At 50.9% G+C, this 24,406-nt stretch overlaps 1 protein-coding gene across 3 annotated transcripts; it reads right to left on the bottom strand.

Moving 5' to 3' along the window:
* Nucleotides 1-772: 772 nt before the first annotated feature.
* SEPTIN4 (septin 4) lies at nucleotides 773-24,051 on the bottom strand. Of its 3 annotated transcripts, XM_047832289.1 has the most exons (14): nucleotides 22,351-24,046; nucleotides 21,662-21,706; nucleotides 20,402-20,409; nucleotides 7,157-7,450; nucleotides 6,684-6,777; nucleotides 6,154-6,240; nucleotides 5,527-5,650; nucleotides 2,472-2,606; nucleotides 2,242-2,359; nucleotides 2,052-2,153; nucleotides 1,769-1,865; nucleotides 1,518-1,680; nucleotides 1,255-1,354; nucleotides 773-1,000 (listed from the first exon to the last, which is right to left on the bottom strand). In XM_047832289.1, exons 1-14 carry the CDS (start codon nucleotides 23,948-23,950, stop codon nucleotides 941-943), a joined length of 3,027 nt encoding a protein of 1,008 aa, XP_047688245.1. In that variant the 5' UTR covers nucleotides 23,951-24,046; the 3' UTR covers nucleotides 773-940. The 3 variants fall into 3 exon arrangements, 2 of the variants coding, with proteins under 2 accessions (XP_047688245.1, XP_047688246.1); XM_047832290.1 differs by lacking the exons at nucleotides 20,402-20,409; nucleotides 21,662-21,706; nucleotides 22,351-24,046 and adding an exon at nucleotides 9,557-9,762 and having other exon boundaries at nucleotides 807-1,000; XR_007146775.1 differs by lacking the exons at nucleotides 773-1,000; nucleotides 1,255-1,354; nucleotides 1,518-1,680; ... (5 more) ...; nucleotides 6,154-6,240; nucleotides 6,684-6,777 and adding an exon at nucleotides 7,634-7,851 and having other exon boundaries at nucleotides 7,323-7,450; nucleotides 22,351-24,051.
* Nucleotides 24,052-24,406: the final 355 nt, after the last annotated feature.

Below are 24,406 nucleotides of genomic sequence, written 5' to 3'. Positions count from 1 at the left end.
TGAAGGTGGCCGCTGGAGGTCGCCGTGGCCGTGCGACACCACCAACCCAGCCTAAATGGAGAACCGTTGATTCAGACTCTCGACCGGTAGCTTCACTTTGGGAGTTGGCCTGAATGCTTTAATACTAGCCCCTGGGGACAAAACTGTCTTCACGTGTCTTTGTTTATAGAACATTGGAACTTTTACCGCAGCTGGTAAATTCCAGCAAAACAGGAACCTTACCCGTGTTCGCTTTAACTCCAGGATCTAGAACAGTGTCTGCAACCTAGCAGATGCTTAATATTTGTTAAATGACTACTGAACTCTTCCAGGACAACGATTGTACTTTACTCCTAGCACTTACTACAGTTTTTGAAGATCACAAGGGTTTCCATATTTGTTCAGTGTTCTATCACAGGCTTCCTAGAGTGCAGAGTTTAATTCTGTATATCCCTTTCCCCAAATCAGGGAAAAAAGGAAGTCAGGAGGCTGCATGAAGGTAATACCATGTTTTCCCAAGAGCAGATTTCAGATCCAAATCTTCTATAGAACTGAAACTACTGTATGTGGGAAAGATGAAGAGGGGATCAGGCCCTAGATAATAGAGCTGTGGTCAGTGTGATGGAGAGGCCAGATTCGATTCTAGGCAGGGACTGAAACCTGTCATAGGAAAGGAAAGTTTTCCCTACTAAAAGCCAGAAACCAGCACCCTCCTTCAGCACCCTTTCAAAAGTGGGTCCTAGGATCTTCTTGGTCTCCAGGGGCTGGTAAAAATACAGACAGTGACACCATATGGCAGCCATAGATTTGTTAAACTTTATTTCCTCTGAGTCTCTGGGGAGGCAGCAGGGATGTAAGGCGAAGTGGCAGTAGCTGCAGGGGCCTGAGCAGAGCTGGTGCTGGGACGGGCCGGCCTGGGCAGGATGAAGAGGAGATTTAAATATCCAGGATTGAAAGCCAGCTAATGGGTCTCCTTCATCTGTCTTTGGATTTTGTGCAGCATCTCCTGCATCCGCCGCAGCTGGAACAGGCACACCCATCAAAATGGGGCCTTTTAGAGAGTCCTATAGTGTTAACAAAGTGCCCCCAAGCTCTAATCCCTTGAGCCAGGGCCATGGAAGCCCAGAGGTGTGATGGAGACCCTGGGTAGAACCATTAAACCACAAGTCCAGGTGGTTTAATGGACCATTAAACCCAGATAGAAATACTGAGGTTTATAGTTAAGCAGGGACTGCCCCCAGGCTGTCAACCCCTACCACCCCACACTGCTCTCACCTCCTCATCTTTCTCTCGGATCAGCCTCTCAGTTTCTGGATCTGTCCCTGGTGGGACAGCAGGGATGGGGAAGTCGGTACCACTCTCTCGAGTCAGTTTGCTGAGGGGAAGGGGAAAGGAGGGTTGGTAAGGCTAGGGGGACCCCAGCACCTGCTTGGACTGAGCCCAGGGTCTGTAGAAGAACAAAGGAAGGGCTTGGTCTCACTCAAGGCTGTGCTTGGGATCCCCACCCTTGCCAGCTCTGTCCTGGCTTCTGGTCATACTTGCGATTCCTCTCTTTCACCACCAGGCGGGTCATGCTCTGGATGCACTGTGCCCGGTAGTTCTCATAATGTGTCTCCCGTGTCACATCCTTCAGGTCCTGCATGTGAGTACGCACCAGCATTGTCCTCAGCTTCACAAAGTCGCAGTGTCCTGGATTTTCCACTGCACAGCAAGGCTAGGGGTCAACCAGGAGCATTGGGAGAGCCACTGAGGGCAAGGAGATACCCAGGTCACCAGCTCAATGCTTTACCTTCCACAATGCCCCAGGGGTAGAGACGGCCCCGAACTCGCCGCCCTCTGGCCTCTACCACAGTGTTGCTGCCAATTACAGCAAATGGGATACTTTCCTGGAAGAAGTTAAGGGTGCCTGGTCAATACTCCCTGTTCTCACCTATTCTTTTTCACCTATATCTTTATCTTTTCTGCTTCACTCTAGAAAAGCAGCGTGCTCTCCCACCCTTTATATAGAATTCCACTTCCCTCTTCTGCCCAGAAGAAACAAGATGGAAAGGGATGCCCTCGCGTAGCCCCACCTTTAGGGCTTGGTCCTGTAATTTGAAGTCTTCATCCTCATCAGAGTCACAGTCTGGGAACTGATAGACCTTGATTCCAAAGTGCTCAATCTCCTCTCGGATCTGGCAAACACATGAGGACCCACAGTTCTGGGGACCCCATCCTTTCCAGAAGCCCAGTTGCTACCCTCCCCCCACCGGCTTCCCTCACTTTGCGTTTCTTGCGCTCCACTTCAGCAGGGGTCAGTGTGTCCGCCTTAGCCAAGATAGGCACGATGTTGACCCGCTGATGCAGGGCCTTCATGAATTCAACATCCAATGGCCGGAGCCTGGGAGATAGGAATCTGTGACCACCTGCTAGTGGCAGCCCTGCCCTGGTGCTCCCAGCCTGTTCCCTTGGCAGCACCTGGTAGTGTTGGGAGCCTCAGGCTCAGACCATACCCGTGGCCGAAGGGTGAGATGAAGTACAGGCAGCAGTGCACCCTGTTGTCTTGAATGTTCTTGCGGTTCAGGCCACTCTCATCTCGGAAATACTGCTCAAACTGCTGATCGATGTATTCTGCCACAGGCTTCCAGCTGGAGCAGGGACAGACAAGCAGAGAAACTGTGGGAGTGGGGGCTGCCTCGTGAGCTTTGGGACTACAGAGTAGCCCACATCCTGAGCAGTGTTTTCAAGACTCTGTTATCCCCTGGCTTGCTTTACTACATCTTCAGGGAGGTCCCTGGGTGGGACAGGGGTGCATCTGACATGTCCCAATAGAAAATCAGACTAAGCACACAGGCAAAGTTCAATAAATGCTAGTTTGATGAGAGGGAAAAAGCCTAGGTGACCAAACAAACCAATAAGAATAAGGTGCCTGCAGGTGAACACCAATTGGAAGCCAGGACAGCCCTCAGTCAGGTTCACAGTCCAGCCTCAGAATCTTTATTTATGTGTTTCTAAACCCACCCTTCCATGAAGGCTCCTTCCAGTGTACATCTATGTACACTATTCTCCCCTTCTCTCCACCACACTGTAAATATATATGTATACATATACACACTTGGCCTTCTGACTTGTCTCTGTGTCTGCCACTACACTGTCTGACCTATTTACTAACTGAAGTTGATTGACACATATGTTAGAGAACTGCTGCCAACCCTTCCCATCCCCGCTGCCACTAGACCATAAGCCTCTCAGTGACAAGGATGATTCATACTTGTTCTGTATCCCTTAAAATGCCCAGCACTGGTTGGACACCTAGTATATGCTCAATAAACTCCTACTTGTTGACTAAAGTATATGTGGAGGTGCACTGTATACTGTGAAGTGCCAAGCAAATGAAATGATTATTCTTGTGGAAGGAAAGGAAAGGTACGTAGGTTGATTGAAGGAGAGGGTGATACTTGCTACAGTACGAACCAGGTGCTGGTTTGGGTACAGTGTCATGGCAAGCCCAGTGTACTGAGGCATATGCCGAGAGTAAAAAGGGTGATGATGACACCTTGATCCATCAGGAATATTTACATCAGGAGACCATGTACCATGTGCCAGCACAGTGCTGTGGCAAGAATATAAGAAAAAATGGCCCTCCCCTCAAGACTAAGACACTGAAGATGAAGATGAACCAGTGTGCTGAGCTGAAAATCACATGTTTTAATGATAAAGCATGTGCTGAGGACTCAGAGCACAGAAAGGTCTGTAAGAGTCTGATGAGTCTGTGAAGCAATTACCTAGGGTCAGCTTTCTGGGAATGCAAACTGTGCAATCAACACCAGGTCCTGATCTCAGAAGGGCCTATGCTTGGTTTACTTCTCTGCTGTGGCTGTCTTGAAATTCTTAATCATTCTAACCAAGGGGCCCTGCATTTACATTTTGTACTGGTGCTGCAATTATAATAGGTATAATGTAAACAAACCTTTACTTTAGGGGTTTTTTTATGTTTATTTGTTTTGAGAGAGAGAGAGAGCATGCACGTGAGCAGGGAAGGAGCAGAGAGAGAGAAAGGGAGAGAGAGAATCCTGAGCAGGCTCAACACTGTCAGCCCAGAGACCAACACAGGGCTCCATCTCATGAACCGTGAGATCATGACCTGAGCTGAAACCAAGAGTTGGACACTTAACCGACTGAGCCACCTGGACACCCTACTTTAGTTGCTAATACACATTCACATGCATCATTCTGGGTGATTTTCAGATCAACTGGATAAGATGGTAAGGGCCAGTATGTTTCAACTGAAGAAACAGGAATTCAGTCATTTGCTGAAGACCACGCAGTTACTATATGCTGACCCAAAATCTGAACTCTTGGGCTAGCCATCTTAACACTGCCTGCCTAACTTCTTCATCAAGGGCACCACCTTTTCTCCTGTCTTTATCATTCATCCTCCTTCTCATCTACTCACTTAGGTCTGACCATTATCTAAGCATCCCTCCAGTTTCTGAAAAAATAAAGCCAAGGATGATGGGGTATGTGGCAAAGCCACCTCTTCTTCTGGAAGGTAGCCTAGAGGACGCCTGGAATTTAAACAAAGTTCAACCTATTTTTTTACCCTTTGCCTCCTCTTTCTCCTCCTCACCACTCCCTCAGTGCACTCTCATCCCTTTAATAAACTTGTTTGTGGCACCTAAAATGTTGCTGGTGAAAGAAAAGGAAGGAGGGGAGGTGGTGTTTATTGAGCCCCTACTAGATGTCTGGCCCTGTGCTACATGTTTCCACATGTGTTTGCTTTTTTTGAGGCTCTTCTTTCTTATCTTGTGTCTTCACCCCCATTACAGAAAGTACATTAGGTCAGAGTCAGAAAGTTCATTAAAGATCATCTATTCCCAGATAAAGAAGATGTGACACACACACACACACACACACACACACACACACACACACACACACACAATGGAGTATTATTCAGCAATCAAAAAGAATGAAATCTTGCCATTTGCAAGATGCTAAGTATTATGCTAAGTGAAATTAGTCAGAGAAAGACAAATATCATATGACTTCACTCGTATGTGGAATTTAAGATACAAAACAGACGAACATAAAGGAAGGGAAGCAAAAATAATATAAAAACAAGGAGGGGGTCAAAACATAAGAGACTCTTAAATACAGAGAACAAACTGAGGATTGCTAGAGGGGTTGTGGGTGGGGGGATGGGTTAAATGGGCAAGGGGCATTAAGGAAGACACTTGTTGGGATGAGCACTGGGTGTTATACATAGGGGATGAATCACTGGAATCTACTCCAGAAATCATTATTGCACTATATGCTAACTAAGTTGGATGTAAATTAAAAATAAATAAATAAATAAATAAATAAATAGGAAAAAATAAACAAAAAAAGATCTTCTATTCCCACTCTTTTCCTCTCACTTCAGCTGCCCTTAAAGGGTGGTGGCATGCTCAAAGGCCATAAACTCCTGACAATTGTGGCTATGTCTGTGCTTATGTGTGCATCCGTGGATGTATGTGTGTGTGTAATGGGAAGGGGGCAGCTGGGGCTGTGCGTGGTCAGACATACCACTCTGTGTTGTTGACTGCATCCCCAAAACCCGGTGTGTCCACAATGGTGAGCCGTAGCCTCACACCCTTCTCTTCTATGTCCACTGCATGTTTAGTGATCTCCACGGTTTGCATGATCCGCTCTGCAGGAAAGGGAAACTGAGACCAGGGCAAGGGCAAGGACCTGCCCAGTCAGGACAAACTGCCCACCCCAATCAGCTTTGCTGCCCAGAATGCCTCATCCACACTGCCCCCCTTCCCACCCCAGGCCGCCTGGGGGCCTGTTCTCTGGGAACCAGCAAGGAGCACATTTCCCAACACAGGAAATGCCGGTGGCTGTTGGCTCTGGCCCAGCCTCTTCTCTGCTCCCGGCTCTTTTCTTGGATTCCTGGAATCCTTTGGGGGTCAGAGACTCACTCAGAGAGCAGGATTCTGGTCCCTGCCTGGCTTCAGCACCCAAATCTTTAGGGAGCTGGCTGGTGGGCTGCCAGGCTAGATAGGCCTATGGAGAGATGCCATCAAGGCCCTCTAGGAAGCCATGGTTTCCTGCATGCTGGGGAAGGCCCCAGCCCCCAGGCTGTGGCATGAGTTTGATTTCCCAAGTCAAGTCTGCATGCCAGTCTCCATGCCCCTCTCCTTGCCTTACCTTCAGCACCAAGGAGTTTCCGGTCCCGGTACAGATCAGTGAGGAAGAGGCTATTGACAAGAGTGGATTTCCCCAGTCCAGACTCTCCTGACAGGCGAGAGAGGACAGAAGATAAGATCTATAGCCAAAAGGCAACCCCACCAGAACAAGGTGTGTAGAGAGCTGCTTTTTCATCAAATTGGGAAGAGACCAACTGAACCATAGCGTTTTAGAGCCAGAAGGAAGCAGAGAAAACAGCTTGTCTAGCCTTCTTATTTGAATGAGGCTCAGTGAGGATAAGAGGTTGCCCAAGGTCACACAGAACAAGGCAAATACTAGAAAACTGTTGGTCAGGTGTTCTTTGTACCATTGCAACCCCCCTCCCCCCAACACACACATACACACTTTTGGCCACCCATGGCTCCTGGCTACTTTGCAAAACTGCATGGCTGCTGGCTGCTTCTTCCTTCCTTACCTATACCTCCTCCCCAAATACATACCAGCCCCACCTGAAACACCCCCTGCCTAGCCCAGCCCTTCCCCAGCTCTACCTGCCACCATGAGGGTAAAGTCAAAGCCTTTCTTCACAGACTTTCGGTGAACTTGATTGGGGAGGGTCGCAAAGCCCACATACTCCTTGTCATCCTAATGGACAGGAAGGCAGAGTGTGTCAGAGTGAGAGGCAGGAGGGGTCCCAGGACCCAACACCTTCTCCCTCCCTCCTAGGTCTTTGCCCCAGCCCTAGAGGAATGGTGTCAAACTCCCTTGAGGCCCCATCTGGGGCCACCAGCAGGGCTCCTGCCCCTGCTGATAGTCAGTTTCCAATGCACCTGGGGGCCAACACCGCAGAACTGGTGCTGACACTAGACAGGAGAGGCCCCAGCTCAACATGCATGCATGCATATGTGCACACCTATACACACACATGCACATACATGCACAGACACTCGGGATCTCTCTGCTCCCTCCCTGGGTCTTCCAGCACCAGCCCACTGAAAGGCAAAGACAGGGCTGGAGGCTCTACCTCAGAGGAGTCATAGGGATCAAGCTTGCCCCATGGGCTGCGGGGTCGGGCTGAGGGGCTGAGAGGGGCTGAGGCAGAGAAGTACTGCTGGCTGTCAGAGGGCTGGGGCCACGAGGGGCCTTTGAACTCCAGGTCATCCTGGTAGAGGTCCGGGGCCTGGGGCTTTGGCTCCAGAACTTGGGGCCTGGACACCCAGGTCTTGGCCTCTGGTTGGTGGCAGCTCTCGCTTCCTGGGAAATCCTTCACGAACTTGTTCAGTTCTGTGTCATCCGTGGCCTCCAGGAAGCGCTTGATCTGGGGGTTGGAGGGGAGGTGGTGGGAGGATGGGGGGGAGTGGGTAGGTGGCATGAAGGGAAGAATGGAGGAGGAAGTCCAGAGAAGGTGAGAGGGAGAGAGAGGAAAGTGATTGTGGTTAGAAGGGAAAAGAAACTGCACTAGCAGCCAAGCCAGAGGAAGTGCTCACCATTCCTCCCTCACCTGCTCATGTGCCTCCCCAGCCGAGATGCCAGGAAAGACCCTGGAGTCCTGGAGCAGCCCTAGGCAGCCCCCAGTTGTTGCAGGCAGCAACTGTTCTTGGGATCAGAGAAGCTCCAGTCCTGATGTTCCCTCTTGACAGGGTGCCTGCTGCCCTGCCCTTCCTGGGGGGTCTGACCAAGCCAGAGACCAGTGAATGCCCTAAAGGCCAGGAAGTCAGACTGAATAAGGGGGAGCAACAGAGGCATTAGAACTGAGATGAGGATGCGGGCTCAGGATCCAAGGACAGTGCAGAGAGTCAGTCAGAATGGGACAGGGGCAGGAGGGAAGTAGGGAGGGGAGAAGGGACCTGCCAGCCCCAGGTAAATCAAGAGCCAGCAGAGGGCCCTGTGCCTCCTGTCACTGCAGGTCAGTGAGCTCTGGGAGGGAGATGTAGACTCTACTGGGGGTGCTCACTCTCCAGGGCTCACTGCCCGGAGCTCAGTACAGTTGATCTGACACCTCTGTCCCTTATTCCAGACACTGTGCCACACCAGAGCCTGAGGGTAGGCCCCAGGAGACTAGGGCAAACCCGCCAGTGGATGCTGAGTGCAGGGTAGAAGGGAGCTGGAAGGGACCCAGTGAGGGAGGATGGGAGGACACTAGGCTGCTGACAGCCCCTACCTGTGAGGGACACATAGGAGACAGCACCCATCAGTTGTCTTTTGCCCCCTCTGCCTGGAGTAAGATTCAGCCAGCCACGCAGGAAGGGATCTTGCCCCAATGGTGAACCACAGTGGGGTGGACAAACAATGACTGGCTCTGTGTAGAGACCTGTTCCACCCCATCTCCCAACCTGGAAGAGAGGCCACTTCCCCCCACTCCTGCCACCAACTCTAGACCCTAAAACTTCCTCTCTCCTTTGGGGGCCAGTCCCCTTTGTGGAGTGCCTGGCAGTGCTGGGCTCAGCTCTGCCTCACAATACCCACATGCCACCTCCAGACAATGGACAAGGGCTGGCTTCAGAGGCTGACTCACTCCCTGGGGATTGGCCAAGCCAGTGGGGGCTATCCCGGACCACTGTGGAGACCCGGCCAGGGTGGAGGGAGAGAAGATGGCCACAGTCTTCTGCAGGTCCCCTTTTTACAAAGGGAAGAATTGAAGGAGGCAGACATACACATTGCCAGGTTTATGCTAGAGGGAAGTGATTTAGAGGCTACAGGGAAAAGTCCCCTAAGAACTACTTCTAGGCTGTCACCTCTCAAGTCCCCACACCTGCTTATAGCCATCATCTCCAAGGCTTGCCTGGACAGAGGGGTGGAAAGAGGCCCTTTAGACTGAAACTGGAACCAGCATGTGGGGGCTTAGTGACCAAAAGAGGGTGTCCTGAAGCAAGCCTGACCTAACAGGCTCTTCTCAGCAAAAGTATTTATGGGATCCCATGGAGCAACTGTACATCTCAGTTTGTTTGTTGTTGCAGCATAATGATTAATTGTGCCCCTTTTCACTCTCAAAAGTGTCCCGGCTTGGACAATTAATTATATGCAACAGAGAAGAGATGGGACTGAGGAGGGTGGGGTCCCACAGGTCCTGTTTTCTGGCAGCTAGAGTCTGGGGAATTCCAGGAAATCCCGCCTCTCTGCATGACCCCACAGTGACCCAGCAGTTGGTCAGGGTGGAAGAAAGAAGACTGTGTTCCACCTGGTTTCCCCAGGAGCACTGAGCAGAGGGGCAGCAGTTAAAAGAGAAAGGAAGGCCCTGATTGGGACCCCTACCATCCAGTCTTCCAAAAGTCACCAGGAACCCAGCATCATTCTCCCTGCCAGTCCTGGCTACTTGTCAGCAGGAAGCGGCCCACAGAGGCCCTAGACAAGGCATCAGGCACTAGGCTCCTCCTCACCTGCTGCCTGTCCTTCCCCACCCCCAGCTCCCAGGGTAGCACCTTACCCCAGCTTCAGTCCTGTCCTCAGGGACAGAACTACCTTGCCATCCCAGCGAATGGTCCATGTCCCTCCCACACTTCAGATACCCTGTCGGCAAGCTCTAGGTCTAATTTTATTCCCCAGGAAAAGTTGCTCACACACGGAAACAACCTGGTCTCAATGTTCTTGTAATCCAGCTTCCTGGCTTGCTCCTTTCCCTTTCTCTTTGGCCCCCCCTCCCCCCTCCCTGTCTCTGTCAGGGGCCAAAACAGCTTGTGGAATGTCGTTCCCCACCCCATCCTCCTCCCTTTCCCTTGGCTCCCACCCTCCAAGGACAGCTCGGCTGCAGCAGGATCACTCTGTCTCTCTGCAGTCCCCTCCAACTCTGATTGGCTGTCTCATGACGCCTGCCCGCTGCCTACCCCGGTGGGCACAGCACCAGCCTCCGGAGTCTGTCTGCAGCACAGGCTCTTGATCCACCTGGCCTGTTAACCCCCAAGGGCACCGAGGCCTGCCAGAGGGTCATGAGCTGTCCCCAAGGTGACCTGGCCCATCAGTACATGGGGACAGCCACCCAGGAGACTCCACTGTCAAAGGACTCCAATCTCTTTCACCTTAACTTTAAGCAGTGCTGAAGTAGGGTGGGATGTCCTATAATCCCCTAGAAATATGTTCTCATGAGAACAGCCCTGCTTTTCTTCCTAAGCATCCCTTTGTGTTTTCCAGCAGAGAACCCCAGTCTCTTCAGACATCTGCCCCTAGATTTCCCTGCAGAGTCCCAGCCACAAAAGGACTCCTCCCACCCTAGGATACCTGACCTCTGACTCATGGGGACCCATATCACTTCCATCACCCCACTGCTTCTAGAGAGTCAATGGAAGAGCTGCTAGCACTCGTTCTCTGAGAGACCAAAGGGAGGCTGGCATCCCAGAGGCTTCAGAGTTGCCAATTAGGTGGGAGACAAACTGAAGGGCTTGGCTGGAAGGGTGCAGATGGAGCACCTGACTGGGAATCAGGAGGCCAGTGTTTCTGGTTTGTCCAGAAACCTTTGTGATTTTGAATATTGTCTTAATTTCAGGCCTCTAATGTCCAGTTGTGAATGGCCCTTCCTTGCCTCCCAGGAAGGCTGGGGAGAGATAACTCAAGCTGTTTTGAAGCTGAGGAGAGAGAGAGTACATCTCAAGTCACAGGACTGTTATTAATGTTGGCCTATCATTCTTTTCCCATGCAAACTAAAACCCCCTGGGGAGGTTTCCAGGGGAGGCTGGGGAGCTCTCCCCACTGTACCCACTGACCTCCATAGTGGCTGGGACACTGATCTCCTTTCACAGAGAGACCTCTTATAGAGAAGTCTGGCTTGACATAAATCAGTCAGCCTAAGAACTCGGCCTAAGAGGCCTAAAGCTGAGGACTGTGGTGATGGTGGGGATGTCTTTTAATTAGAGGGTGGTTTCAGCCAAGTTGAAAGCACCAAGACCTCAGCTGAACTGAACTTAGTGTGTGGCAGAAAAGCCCCTTTTGGTCCCTGCTGGGCTTGGCAATGGGGACAGTCAGTTCTCCCCAGGCTTCTATCACTGGAACAATCAGTGTGACGGTACCCATGTGGAGGGAAGTGGGGCAGGGATAAAGACCAGTACCACTTGGCCTCTCCCAGGAACCCCCTCTGGGGAAGGTCACAGAGTCACCAAGACTTCCTAGCCAAAGCTTGGGCCTCAGCCTGGACACAGCTTGAAAGACAAAAGCCCAAAAGGTTGGCCTTTCCAGACCTGGAAGCTTCTGATTCCATGGGGCCCAGGGAGTTCCCTTCTGGAGGCTGCCCACAGCCAACATCCTGCCCCACAGGCTGGTCATGGATCTCCTCCTATTGTAAACAGCCTGTGCCTCCTAATGCAGTGGGCAAATGTTGGGGGGCCTCCAACCTGGGAGGAGAGGCTGGCATGGGGCCTGGAGGCATTGACACCCAGCATAATGTGTTTGTGGCAGGCTCTGGCAAGGATGGCAGAAGAGCTGGCACCCTTACAGTCAGACATCAAAACTTCCTACCTGGGGGTATCCAGGAGGCTGACTGGGGTTAGTATCTCTCCTTCCAGTACAGGCGGGTGGCAGGAATGAGTTCCCCCACCCCCACCACTGCAGAGGGACCTGGTTTGGGGTAGTGTAGGATGCAGCAGGAGGAAGCTTCCCCATGGGTCCTGTCTCAGAGGCAGTGATGTATAGATGATCCCAAGGGTAGGATGGTAGGCTAGGCTTCCCTCTCTCAGGGGTCCCTGGGCAGAGGGCGCTGTGGGAAGAGCCAGGAGATGCCCTTTGCCAGGCTGCGGGAAGGAGGGCCCAAGCGTCTCACCATCCCTCTCCGGGAGGCAGGCAGTGTTTGTAGGCCTCCTCTGTGTGTCTTCCCAAGGAAGTTGGTGCTGCCCCTGAGCCCAGGGTAGGTGGGTGAGGAGGGGTCATCCAGGTAACAGTTGACTCAGGAAAGGGCGGGGGACCCTCACCTCCGCGTGTCGGCTGACGCGCCTTCCCCAGCCTAACACGCGCGTCTCTGCCGGCGGGCCCCCCCACCTCCCGTCAGCACCGACCCACTCCCCGGTCCCAAAACGCGGACAGCACCCCAGCCCTCGGGGGCCGCTCCGCCGTTGCTCGGATCAGAGCGAGAAACTTGGAAGCGGCGACGCAACGCCGTCCACCACCACCAGCCAGAGACAGCGCCTCCCGCCCGGCACAGCCGGGGCTGCTGCGCCGCTGGTCCCCGCGGAGCCGCTGGGAGCAGCGGGCCCTGCGCGCCCCGGCCCTGCCCCGCGCCCGCGCGCCTTACCATGGCTGCAGCCCGGGCCGGGCCAGCTCCGCAGGGACAGCGTCCGAGCGACCCGCGGCCGGAGCTGCGAGCCGACCTCGAGGGACCGCCGGCCCCCGCCCGCCGCCCAGAGTGCGGACCGGCCGGGGGCGGGGCGAGTCGGCCCTGGGGCGGGGCCTGCCCTCTGAGGCGCGGACGCCTGCAAAGCTGAAGGCGGCCGCGGTCGGCTGGCTGAGGGGAGAGGCGGGCCTTGCAGCCCGTGACCCCCCCGGATGAGCAGAGGCGCTCAGGACAGCGCAGCACTGCTCACCTGGCTCTTCCTTACTCAGCCCCTAAGAGTAGCCTCTTCAGGCAGCGCATCACCGTGGGGGCTTGAGCAAATCCCCCAAGAAAAGGGAAAGGCCAACCTAGCATCCCCAGGAGAGGTTTTTCGAAGGAGAGGGGTTTGCCCCACGAGTCGGGAGAGACTCCATTAGTTACCGAAGGTTTTCAGGAAATGAACCCAACTGATGTCCAAGTTAACTGATTGCCCCTACCCCCTCTACACCTCCTAAGGTAGAATGTCAAGACTTTCTCTACCTTTACCCAAGCTATGAAGAAGAGACAAAATGTTCCCTTCCTGCAGGACCCTAGATTAAAGATTAAAGAGGATTTGCTGCATAAATTATCCAGGGATCATCTGCTGGAAAGGTGGAAGGGAAGAGGCTGAGTGGCCTTTATGGGGCAGTAGAGTCTTGTCTGGGGCTGAGGGAAGTGGGAAGTGGCAGCCCAGGTGTGAGCCAGTCTATGCTGGGCAAGCAGGTGAGATGCTGTGGGGACAGATGCCTCAGCAGCTTTAGAAGCATTAGAGGCTCAGAAGGGTCAGCAGCAGCAAGGAAGAAGTAGATGCTTAGAGGGTGGGGGTTGGTGAGGATTTTCCGAGCTAATACAGGGCTGAGCTGGTCAGGCTTCTGTGAAAGTTTCCAGAAGTATGCCTCTTCCTGACTCCCACAAACTCTCCTCCAGGGCATGCTGATTTGCCTGAATACACTTTGAATAAAACAGGTCCACAGACATGGCCCTCTCTATTGGTAGAACACCCAGAAGCCTGCCTACTCTATTTCAGTCTGATCTGTGACCAGTGGTCATGGTTGGGATCAAGTTAGAACTTAGCAGAGGGACGGAGGGGGGCCTAGGTATACAGATGAGAACACGTTCAGAAAACATGGGATGGCTATTGGAGACATTATTAGATATTTGGCACTGGTGGACTGAAGGACGGAAGGAGTGCCATTGCTTAAAGAAATCAGGGGCATTCACGGGCTAGCAAGTTGAGGAGGAACCTTCCTAGCTGGGTGACCTTGGGCGACTCACTTTACCTCTCTGGACTTCAGTTCCCACACCAGAAAATGAGGGGATTAAACTAGGATATCGCCAGCAGCTTGGCTCAGATAAGAGGGAGCCTCTCAATGTATAGAGAGTTTCCTGGAAAAGGCCTGGGGTAGATGAAGAGATCTGAAGCTGTACTCAGGAAAACAAAGACATGAAAGAGTTTCTTTAGAGAGAAACCAATGGCTATTGGAAGGCTACAGAAGTAGCAGCAGCTGCTGCAGTCAGACCTGAACATCAAACTCACTACACAAAGCCCCACTGTTGGGAACTAGCTATAGGCCACTAACACTCACGTATGCACTCATAAGACTGCTTCTTGAGTGCTTCCACTGGCATTCTGCATGGCCTGGGCTGGGAGTGCTGGGCCGAGGGGAGAAAACCTATGTCAAGGAAGACAGGCCCCATCACAAACAAACCCTTGTTTTCCGCAAGTGTACTTCCCTCCTCCCCCCAGTCCTGGTTGTAGTCCAAGTGTGGACACAGACATGTCTCAGAAGGCAGCCCAGCTAGCTCATCCTCAGCTGTGGCTGGAATCCCAACTCTGCTCTGGCACCAGCTGCCCTGGCCCCCAGCAAGCCCTGTGTGTCCTGAGGCATGTTGGTGCCAGCTTGTTTTGAGGGAAGTGAGCCCCAAAGAGAGGCCTGGGACTGTGGAACTCATCTCTACACCAAGACTCTTAGGGTCTTGATGCTCACCAGTGTCTTTGTAATCACTACATCAGCTGCCCAACATGAGGCATGTTGGGTGAAGTAAAAGCTAAAGACAGACTTTGAGCCATTCCATCTACATAAATCTCGCATACTAACTCTGAAGCACTGTGAGTTTCTGAGAGAACTTGGCCTTGGCTTAGGACCCCATACCAGCTTTGGCAATTAGCTCACCGCCTGAATATCCCTTCTCCTTCATGGGCCTCTTTTTCCGCCACTGAGAGAGAACTGGACTCCCCCCAACTCCAGCTCTTGTGTTCTGTGATGGTGCAGGTAGCGTCTGACACCTGGTCAGAAGCAGGGCCAAAATATAGCTGCCCTTGTATGAGTCACTGACCATTGAGTGCTCCTCCCCATCTCCAGTTAGCATGTGGACTGGCCAACCTTGCCTCAGGTACCCCTCAGTCCTTAGAGTCTGACTCTTCCTTGAAATTCAACATCCCACCAGGAAATGATATCCTTGACTAGAGTACAATTTCCCATGCACTGCTGGAGTGGGGATTTCAAGCCAAGGGTCTGGGGAATGAACACTTTGTTTGGCACAAGGGATGACTCTTCTGGGAACTCAGATCAGCACGCACCTCCAGTCTGCTATCAGGAGGTCCCTCTGCTTAGGTCAGGCTAGCATGGTCTATGTGGAAAAACTCCTGGCCCCCTCCATTGGATCTTTCCTGCCTACCCATGGGTGAAGGTTGTGTGGCACCAAACTAAATAAGGATGCTGTACTTGGGCAAAGTCAAGGTCCAGGTTCAAAAGCCAAGAATAAAGAGTGATTATCACAGGAAATCAGGATTTCGGATCTGCATGACTAGCAAAGGCCACTTTTGCCTCTCAGTAGCAGAGTTTTCTTAAGTGGCACAAGAACTAATTGTATCTCCCTTCCCCCAGAGGTGATGAGTCACTGATGATATAGTCAGAGAGCTCTGGTAGGGGCAAAGAACTATTACCGGGTTGTGTCTTTCAAGGAAACCTTAGCCAGCCTGTCCAGAAAGTTCTGTGCAAAGGCAAGAAACCAAAATACCCTCAACCTCACTCCCACCCCTAATGTTCCCCAGTGTCTCATGATCCTGGATCAGGCATGAAATGTGGGTGGTAATGTCAGGGGGCACTGTTTCCTGGCACCTGTTGTCTAGCTGTGGTAAGAGGCAGTTCTGGAGCCAGTAGAGTGCCAGAGGCCTGCCAGAGGCCTGCCAGAGGGCCTTTCCAACACCTTCTCTGCAGTAGGGCAGGGCACAGGAGCTGAGAGATGGAAGAGACTTACATATGCATTGGTGTGTGACCCCCTTCAAGAGCCCCCACCCTACATCCCATCTTCTTAAAAGTTTCCCACGACTAAAAACTGACTCTACTGCCCTTCAATCTTTGGGCAGTGTGTTATCAAAGGTCTTCATTACCTGGAGTTGAAACCTGTGTGTACCTGGACTTTACCCTCCAAGTGCCTCCATGCTAGAAGCTTTGCTAACTCATTTCACTGGACTTTGTTTTGTTCTTTGATGTCCACACTCTTTCAGGTGACCCATCTATAGACTTTTCTCTTCCAAACTAACCATAAGCCCCTCAAGGACAGCGAGTATGACCTCTACTCACTTCAATTCAGTGAACATGTGATATAATGTCCTCCTGGATGCCCAGGACTCTGCCCCCAGGAGGTGTCTGATCAATATGAATTGACTGAAAGGATTCATTGATTAGTTTTCCACTCTGATTTTGGAGCACAGACAAGCCTTGAGGCTCTGGGCCTCACTGACCCATCCATAACTTGCCCTTCATTCTGGCTGCTTGCCAGCTCATACTTCATCTCCCAGCCTTGTAATTTCCATGCAAAGACACAAATGTTACCCTCACTAAAACCTTTCCCTTCATATTTTGTGATATCTGAAGGTGCTGCTGAAATATTGATAAGTTACTTTCCAGGAATATGTGGCTATGGAAGAAGGGTTTCTACACCACACATGAATCCCTGGGGCAGGGTGCTCCCTAAAATACTCTCAGTCTTGAGGAGCCAGCTCTGCAAAATGGGGAGCAAAAGTTCACTTCATAAGGTTTCTGTGAAGATTCACTAAGGTAACACACTTAGAATGGTGCAGGTACTAAAATGAGTGGTAGCTACTATCTCAGCTAATGAGAAAATTATCAACACCAAATCAGCAACTATCACTGTGACCATTTCAAATGCTTTCTCTATAAACAATTAGGAATGTGCATGTGTAATAGTGTAGAGGGATGGGAAAAGAGCCCTTGACTAAAGTGACATTGGAATGACCATGCTGCCACCAACTGTAGAGTCAGCTTCTCCAGCTGAACCCCACGCCATCTCTAGAAAACTAGTCTTGGTTTCAGACTTACTGAGCTGAATTCCCAAAAACAGCCATCATAGAGACTCTTGGAGCTAAATGACTTTGCCTGTGGTGGGTGTGCCAAGGAAATGACTTTGGCCCTGCCCTCCCACCTTCAGCGTCAGAGCCTGAGCTTCTCTCAGGAGCTGCCTCACATTCTGTCCCCTTCCTTCAAGCGCGCACTTGGCCCCCAAGGTGCAGCTGTCTCTGGCCTCTCCCCTCATGGCAGCTGGGCCAAAGGCAGCTGAGCAGAAGAGGGTAAAGGGACATGGTCATTTCGTCACTCAGGATAGCCTTCCTCTGGCTGAGCAGCTGTCAGGGTGGCTTCTGTGTTACAGATTTTCTTCCTCGCCCAAGTATGCTTCCTTGCTCTCTGAGGCCAAGCTCCCTAATCTATCCAGGCCTGCTATTTCTCCTCTTACTTGAAAACCCCACCATTTCAAACACCACCAAACTTCTCTGATAGAAAGATAGAATGTTGGAGATGGGTTCCAAGCAGGGAACCAAGTAACTTCTGGAAATACACCAGAAAGTCCAAAATAAATGTGGCAGGTTCTTCCCTATGTGGGATCATTCTGAGAAGAGTAAAAAACTAAAGGATTCTGGCCTCAGTTCTACCATCGACCACAAGAGAGGGGCATAGGATTTTCCTGCCCCCATTTTATAGTCAGAGGGAGCAATCTGCTCAGATCTCACAGTGAAGGCAGGACATCACCCCCCTGCCCTGTGCTTCCAGTGGCTCTTGCTGAGGCATAATGCACTTTAGCCTGTCCTACGGTCACCATTTGTCCTAGTTTGCCCAGGACTGGTGGGGGTCCCAGGACACAGGATGCTAAAACCAGGAACATCCCAGGCAAACCCTGAGTTGGGTCAACCTAGCCTGTCCCCAGAATAGCAATGTGGGTCAGAGGTTACCAGCCTCCCATCCAGCTCTGGACTTTGCTGCCCATGGTAGCTGAAAATGAACAAGGTGCCATCTGACACGAAAAGAAGCTGGGTATCAAGGGTCAGGCTGCTATGAAAAGCCTCCCGAGGTGCCCTGCCCCATTTTTAGCAGCTCTGCTCCATTCTTTCAGTTCTCTCTCCTCTCAACTATAAGCCTTGGTACAAAGCAAGAGAAAATAAGGGGAGTGGGAAAGATGGTTCTAACTAAGGTTCCTTTCAGACAGCGCATATCCTGGGATTCTGTTAACATTCCCATGAATGCAGAGACTCCCTGTGTTCCTCCTGGACTCTGGATTTTTCTCTGTCGAGGAAGTCTGATCAAAACTTCCCTGAGACTCAAAAGCCAACAGGAGGCTGGCCATACCATCCCCCAGGGGCCAAATGACAGGTCACTCTAAAGACACTGAAGTTTGCCTTAGGTATCACTGAGATGGCCTCCCCTGTTTCCTGGCCTGTTTTCCAGAGTTGGTTTCTTGCATAATTGATAGAGATAGAAGGGAGTAAACCACCTTGTCTGCTGACAGCCTGAGAAGTCATTTGCAAGGGCAAGTAGGTTAGGTGCTTTGAGGACAAGGTTCTTGGGGCCAAGGCAGCTCCATCCATCGGAGCATTGAAGCCCCTCCCATCAAGAGCTGCTTTATTCCAAGGAATTCCCCAGGACTGTGTGGGAAGACAGCCCCAGCTGACACCATAGGGCACCCTCAAGACCTTCCTGTTGAGCTTCTGCTAGTCTTGATACAAAAAAACAAAATCATTAGGAATGATTCCCTCATTCCAGCATAACCTTCTCTGGGGAGATTCCAGCCCCTAAATTACCAATCCAAGGATGAGAAGCATCTGTAATCCCTGCTCCTTAGACAAAAGGGCCTTGAGGAGCCACTTGGGAGGAGACTGACACTTAAGAGAGAGAGAGAGAGAGAGATGGTTGAATCAGGCTCCATCCTCAACTATGGACCCAGAAGGGCCTGTGAAGTTCAACAACAAACATGCTGCTGTTCACAAGCCAGGAGCTGTGGCTGGCCACCAGAGAATTCCTGCCAGGAATGGAATCTGGAACAGACTCTACAGTCAACCATTCCCAGATCGGAGGAACTAGAGGCCTTGGACACTAGCACCATCGTCTCTAATGTGGGAAGGTCTGTTGGCCATTCAGCCTGGAGGACAGGCTGGGGAAAGCCTAGCACTCTCATGGTTTGTGAGGAGTCCCTGGCCCACCTCCATGACACCGCACTTCCAAAGAGCCAGAGAAGACCAGCAGGCCCAGCTGGTCTCTCCCCAGCTTCTTTCCCCAGCTTCTGGGGAGCAGCTCTGCCGCCAAACAGGGCTGGAGAGCTGCAATTATCCAGACAGGATAAGAGCTATTTTGGGAAGGAGCCGTTCTGCTGCCAAGGCTTTTTTGACTCTCTAAACTAAAACAAGATGCACAAAGAAAGGGGGTGAGGATGGGGGAGAAAAGGGAAGAACTTTCTCAGTCAAAACCATCATATCCAGAATGAGGGAAAACACTAACCCCTTCCCAAAGGTAAGAGACTAGCTATTAAGATATCTCTAGCTTTGAGAAGGCGAGTGTAACCTGACCCCCCCCCCAACACACACACATCCCCTAATGACTCCTTCTCTCCTAAGTTCCTCCAAGAGCACATATTCAGTCTGTTGCATTTATTTGGACATTTGAGCACAAACTATTTCATATTGTTGTTTAAATGTTTCCTGTCCATGTCTTATCTCCCCAACCAGATGGTAAGTTTCTCATGGCCAAAGAATGTGTGTGCTCTGAGGCTTCAATGCTCTCTCCAGTGGTGCCTAGCAGAGTGCTAGGCATCTGAATGAAGTTGTTTATGAAAGGAAGGGAGAGAGGGAGGAAGGAAGGAAGAGCAAAAGGAAAGAGGGAGAGAAGGATTTACTGTCTCTCGTGGAGGTAATCTCTAAATGTAGTTGTTCCCACCCACAGTTGAGCTCAGGGCATGGGGCTGAATAAGAAGCCATGGCAGAGGGAGTGGCAGCCACATTTTTGGCACCTCCCCTTCAGCTGTTCCATCATCTGAGCTCAGGCTGTCCTGCTCCACCTCCTTTATTTGTTTTCTATCTGTAATTAACTGTCCATCCTGGGCTAACCTATGGATGGGACCCATTAAAAGCCATGCTAGGCTCTAGGTAAGGGAGAGATAGGGTAAGAGAAAGAATGGAGGCAGGAAGAGCTCAGACTATCTTATCAAACATGGGCCAAGAAAAACTAAAGTAGTTATAGGAATAATGCACTCTGAAATCAGGACACTCTTTGCCAAATTCAGGACACAGGGCTGCTGAGAGCAGAGTTTACCTTGTGCCTTTCCAAGTTGAGGACTCAAATAGTGTGTAACCCAGAAAAGTGTTCCCTTTCTGGATTGCCCTAGGCTGAAGAGGGGAGAGCCAAGTGGGGGCTGATCCAATGTATGGTTTCCCAGATAGCTTTTAGATCACCTTTGTGCAAATCTCCTTCTGGGGAGATGCAGCTCCCCCCACCCCGCCAAGTGCACAGCATGGCAAGTAGAACACAGGCTAGATTTCAGCTCCCACTTGCCCTCTCTGCTAGGTACCCTTGTGCAATGAACAACTTGCCCAACTATAGGGAGAGTTCTGTCTGTCTCCCTCCATTCCTGCTTCCATGAGAGGTTAAGAGAGGGACTTGGATAAGGGGGAGCATGGGAAGACTGGAAGTAACTTCCCAGGGGTGTTCTTACCTCCTCATCTGTCATAATGGAGAAGTAGAAGTCAGGCATTCCCAAGGGACGGCAAATGGAATTCAGAGAGTACCAACGGGAAGGGAAAAAGAGAATTTTACTAAAGATCTCCAGTGGACTTTGGCATAACCTGGCCCAACATCCTTTCTAGTGAAAGTGGCCCAAATAGCAACAGCTAGTAAATTTACAGCAGTAAATACTGAGGACTCACTGTTACCAGGCACCATGCTAAGTGCTGTACATGTAGTAGCTTGGTTAGTCCTCTTATAAACCCTAGAGGTAGCCATTGTTCCCACTGACAGTTGGGGCAACTAACAATTGGAAAAATAAAATAACTTACCCAAGGTCACAGTGAAAAAATACTAGACACAGGACTCAAACCTAATACTATAACTCCAGAGTCCACACTACTAAACCTCAGCTTTATAGAGCTTTGCTCTCTCTGAGGGGCAGGGACAACTTTCTCTGCTCTTTGCTGCCAATTTGATAGCTCATGCGGTTGGGACTGGATTGCATTCACAGGACTCTCTCCTCCCTAGGGACTTCCTCATCCAGAGCCCTGGCCTCCCTCATGCTCACAGGAATAAAGCATATCTTGGGCCACAACATTCAAGGCAGGAACTCTTTGTTACTAATATTCACTATATGAGGGTTGGTCCCCTCTCTCTCCACCAGAGAGGTCAAGAGTACAAAGGGGGGGAGGGTGTCACGAGGCCCTGGGGATACTTAAGGATTCTAGAGTTGGCTACAGGACCCACTGATGGCCTCAAGACAGAGGCCTGGACATCCCTGGAGATTGTGCCTGGGAAGCAGCCAATAAATACCTCCCAAGTCTGGGCAAGGGGGCTTGAGGAGAGTTCTGACACAAGACCCAAGAGGAGACCCATCAACCTACATAGGGCGGGGTAAACCCTGAGTAAGACTGTGAAACAGGTAGTTTGTCTTGGTGACTTTTTTTTTTGGGGGGGGGGGGAGGAGAGGGTTAAAAATCACGAGAGGTAAGACTAGCTAAACTGAAAGGCATAGGCTTAAATTGTTCTCCATTTCAGAAATGACTACTTCCCATTGAAAGGAGGCTCTCGAAAATGAAAAAGGTTCCAAGTCCCAAAGGAATGACTCTAATAGTGGAATTATAGTCAACCCTTTAGTATGTGTGGTGCTAATAGACCTAGCTCTGTAGATACATAGCGGTCATCCTTCCACCTGTCCTCCTGCCTCCCAAACCCCAACAACGGACCCACAGGAGGGAAAATCACAGACCTTTTAGCCACCAGATGACACGATTATACATTTCCTCAGACACATCTGAAAGTAACAGAAATTGTTGCTCTTTTTCACTGTGGGATGTATACCTCTCTCCCCGCTACTTAACATTTCCCTTTTAGGCTCTACATTTCTCCATCCAAAGGTGCCCTCAGCCCTTGATCCTCTCCAAGAAGCCCCTGCAGTCTAGGACTAAATCCTGCCCCACCCTTTTCTCCACCCTCTGTGCCACTGTTAATGCCTTTCCCCTCTTGGAAGTCTACGTCCTAGCGTATCTGTGCTTCACCTTCTCCACTTTGTTGTCAGAATATTTACCTGAGAACCTTATTTTCTTTACTAGCCCTAACCAGCCCTAGTCCCAACTCAGTTCTTTATCTCCATTCTTGGGAAGCGCTTCCTACCCTGAAAACCACTCTCTATTACTTTCCATTGAAAGGTTAAGCAGCGTTGCATGGAAGAATCAATGCCTGATGCCTGCCCAAGCATCGTTATTGATGTCATTAGCTTGGAGCTCAAAAAAGCTGGCAGGGAAGGAATGGGGCAACAGGCTCAAGGTTTACCTTGAGCACTGGCAGGAGAGCAGCTCTGAGGCCCAGAATGAAGAAGGGGACTGACTTTCCTACCCACCCCAATGTCCCACCTCACTAAATTGGGGCTGCACCTGGGCAGTCTGCTTCTTCACATACCCAAGAAGAAAGCACTAAACCTTTGAATGGGTTGTTTGGAGGTCTGCTTGAGGGCTTGTGGCATTTCCCTCAATGGTGCCTGGTTTGGAGACTCCTTTGGTGGTGATAGTGGTGGTGGTGTTGCTGATGGTGGTGGTGATGGACTTGCCTTCTCTCTCTGGAACATCATTTCCTCACAGAAAGGACTTGAGTCCATTTCAAAAAAGGACAATAAAGGGTCTGGGGGAAGAGGAGACTTAGACTCAAAATCAGGTGTTGTCGGCCGGCTTTGGGATGTTTCAACTTCAGGATTGAGTAAGGCCCACCATGAACAGTCAGGTCCATACCTAGGTAAGGCCCGAGGGGGTAAGGGCCGAGGGGTCAGTTCCAGTTCTGCATGGACCGAGGGCTTTGGGGAGGGTTCTGGATACCTGAGTGCAGGTCCTGGGGACATGCAGACACTTTCTGAGGGTCTTTGGGTGTGCTGCTTATAGCTGGGTTCTGGAGTGACAAACATAGATTTGTGGGGGTTCTCAGACACTGCTCGAGATGTCACACGGGGAGCTGAGTATAACTGTTCCGCTGAAGAGATGGTGACCCTGCGGCTGACCTCGCCATCTCCTCTAGTTGAGGACCTCAGGTTGGACTCTACTTCTGATGATATTAAGTTCTTTGGGGAGGTCTTGGTGTCAGTGTAGACAGACTGCTTAGGGATAGTCTCAGGATCTGAACGCCTAGAAACTCGGTGTCCACCACTCAAATCCTTTAGGATAGAGAGTCTGAGGGATGATTCCAAGTTCATATTCCTATGCAAAGTCTTGGGTTCTGTGTAAATTGGGCTGGGATGACTCATTTCACACTCTTGGCCAGGGATCTTTCTTTGGGCTGTCCGAGAGTCTGCACTGACTCGGCCACTGCTATGTTCTGGGCTAGAGGGTCTTCTTGGAGATCTGATCTCAGTAGCAGTCAAACCCTTTTGGATGGGTTCAGTTTGGACTGCTTCATCCTTTGGGTAAACCAAAGTCCTACGGGGAACTCTGACCCCTTGTGGGTACTGGACCTTGGAGGGTGGGTCTTCTTGCAAGATTTGTAAGTTATCCTTCTGGTCTACAAAACTCAACCGGCGAGAGGATTTGGCATCAGGGGTTAATGAGTAGCGATTACTGATGTCACGCCCCGGCTTGCTCTCACCCCCTCTTCGTGCTGATTCCTCTCTGGATGGGCTAACATTCCGTTGCGTCTGGACAGCATGGGAAGCTGATGTTTGAGTTTGCTGGATCTTTCGATGAATAGAGGGATGGCGGTATGATTCTGATTTTGATCGGGCCTCGCTTCCTCGAGGGATGGGTGTTTCACTGGGCCCTGACTGGGGGGAGATAGAACGTGGATAGTCTGATGCTGAATGGAAAGAGGGGAGATGCCCAGCTTCTGATCTTCGATGGGGTGAAGGACTTCGGGGGGCTGCAGCGGTTCGGGAGCTCGAGGCAATCATATATCCTTGTCCCCGCTGAGGGGTTGTGTTAGTAACCTCAGACCCTTTCTGTGCTGAAACTGCTACCTTGGACCCAGTTTTATTTGTCTTGACCATCCGATAGACTGAGCTCCTCTGGGTAGATCCCATATTTTACTAGCTGGCTTGTATTGAGGATCCTAATGAAGTCTGAATGTTTACCCTTGGCTTTAAAAGCTGCTGCTCTTGTACTCCCACAAAAGTGGCTGTTATTCTAAGAGTGTCTCAAATAGTCCCCTTAGCTACCTGCCTGGTGATGTCATAAAGGAAGGAGCTTCCTACTAAACATCCTGGCATACTGCCACAGTTCTTCAGAGAATCTCAAGCAGTAACTGCAAGGAAACTGCGACTTGTCTTTGGAGTTGACACCACCAGATCTTTGGTCAAGTTCTTAGTAAAACCAGTTTTCCCTAGTACACAGGGAAGGCTCCAGACTCTCCGTTACTCTCCACAGATTCTAGGAATTCCCAGACTCATCTAGAGAAGGAATCAGTCTGAATATCCTGCTAAGGCAAGGCTACTCAACTCAATCACTCTGTGTTAGTACCAGTTTTAATAAGATGCAAG

Source organism: Prionailurus viverrinus, chromosome E1 (genome assembly GCF_022837055.1).
Source record: "Prionailurus viverrinus isolate Anna chromosome E1, UM_Priviv_1.0, whole genome shotgun sequence".
Lineage (NCBI taxonomy): Eukaryota > Metazoa > Chordata > Mammalia > Carnivora > Felidae > Prionailurus > Prionailurus viverrinus.
The sequence above is the reverse complement of the archived record's forward strand: the minus strand, read 5'-3'. Positions and strand labels throughout refer to the sequence as shown.

What these genes read in the sequence shown, in the direction of transcription:
- SEPTIN4 (XM_047832289.1), bottom strand. Translation starts at nt 23,950, where the DNA reads ATGGGATCTACCCAGAGGAGCTCAGTCTATCGGATGGTCAAGACAAAT. An exon ending in GTTTAGTGCTTTCTTCTTGG is followed by an intron (nt 21,707 to 22,350) that starts GTATGTGAAGAA and finishes TGTTACTTTCAG; the next exon opens with ATGTGTCTGAGGAAATGTAT. An exon ending in GAAACTCCTTGGTGCTGAAG is followed by an intron (nt 5,651 to 6,153) that starts GTAAGGCAAGGA and finishes CCTTTCCTGCAG; the next exon opens with AGCGGATCATGCAAACCGTG.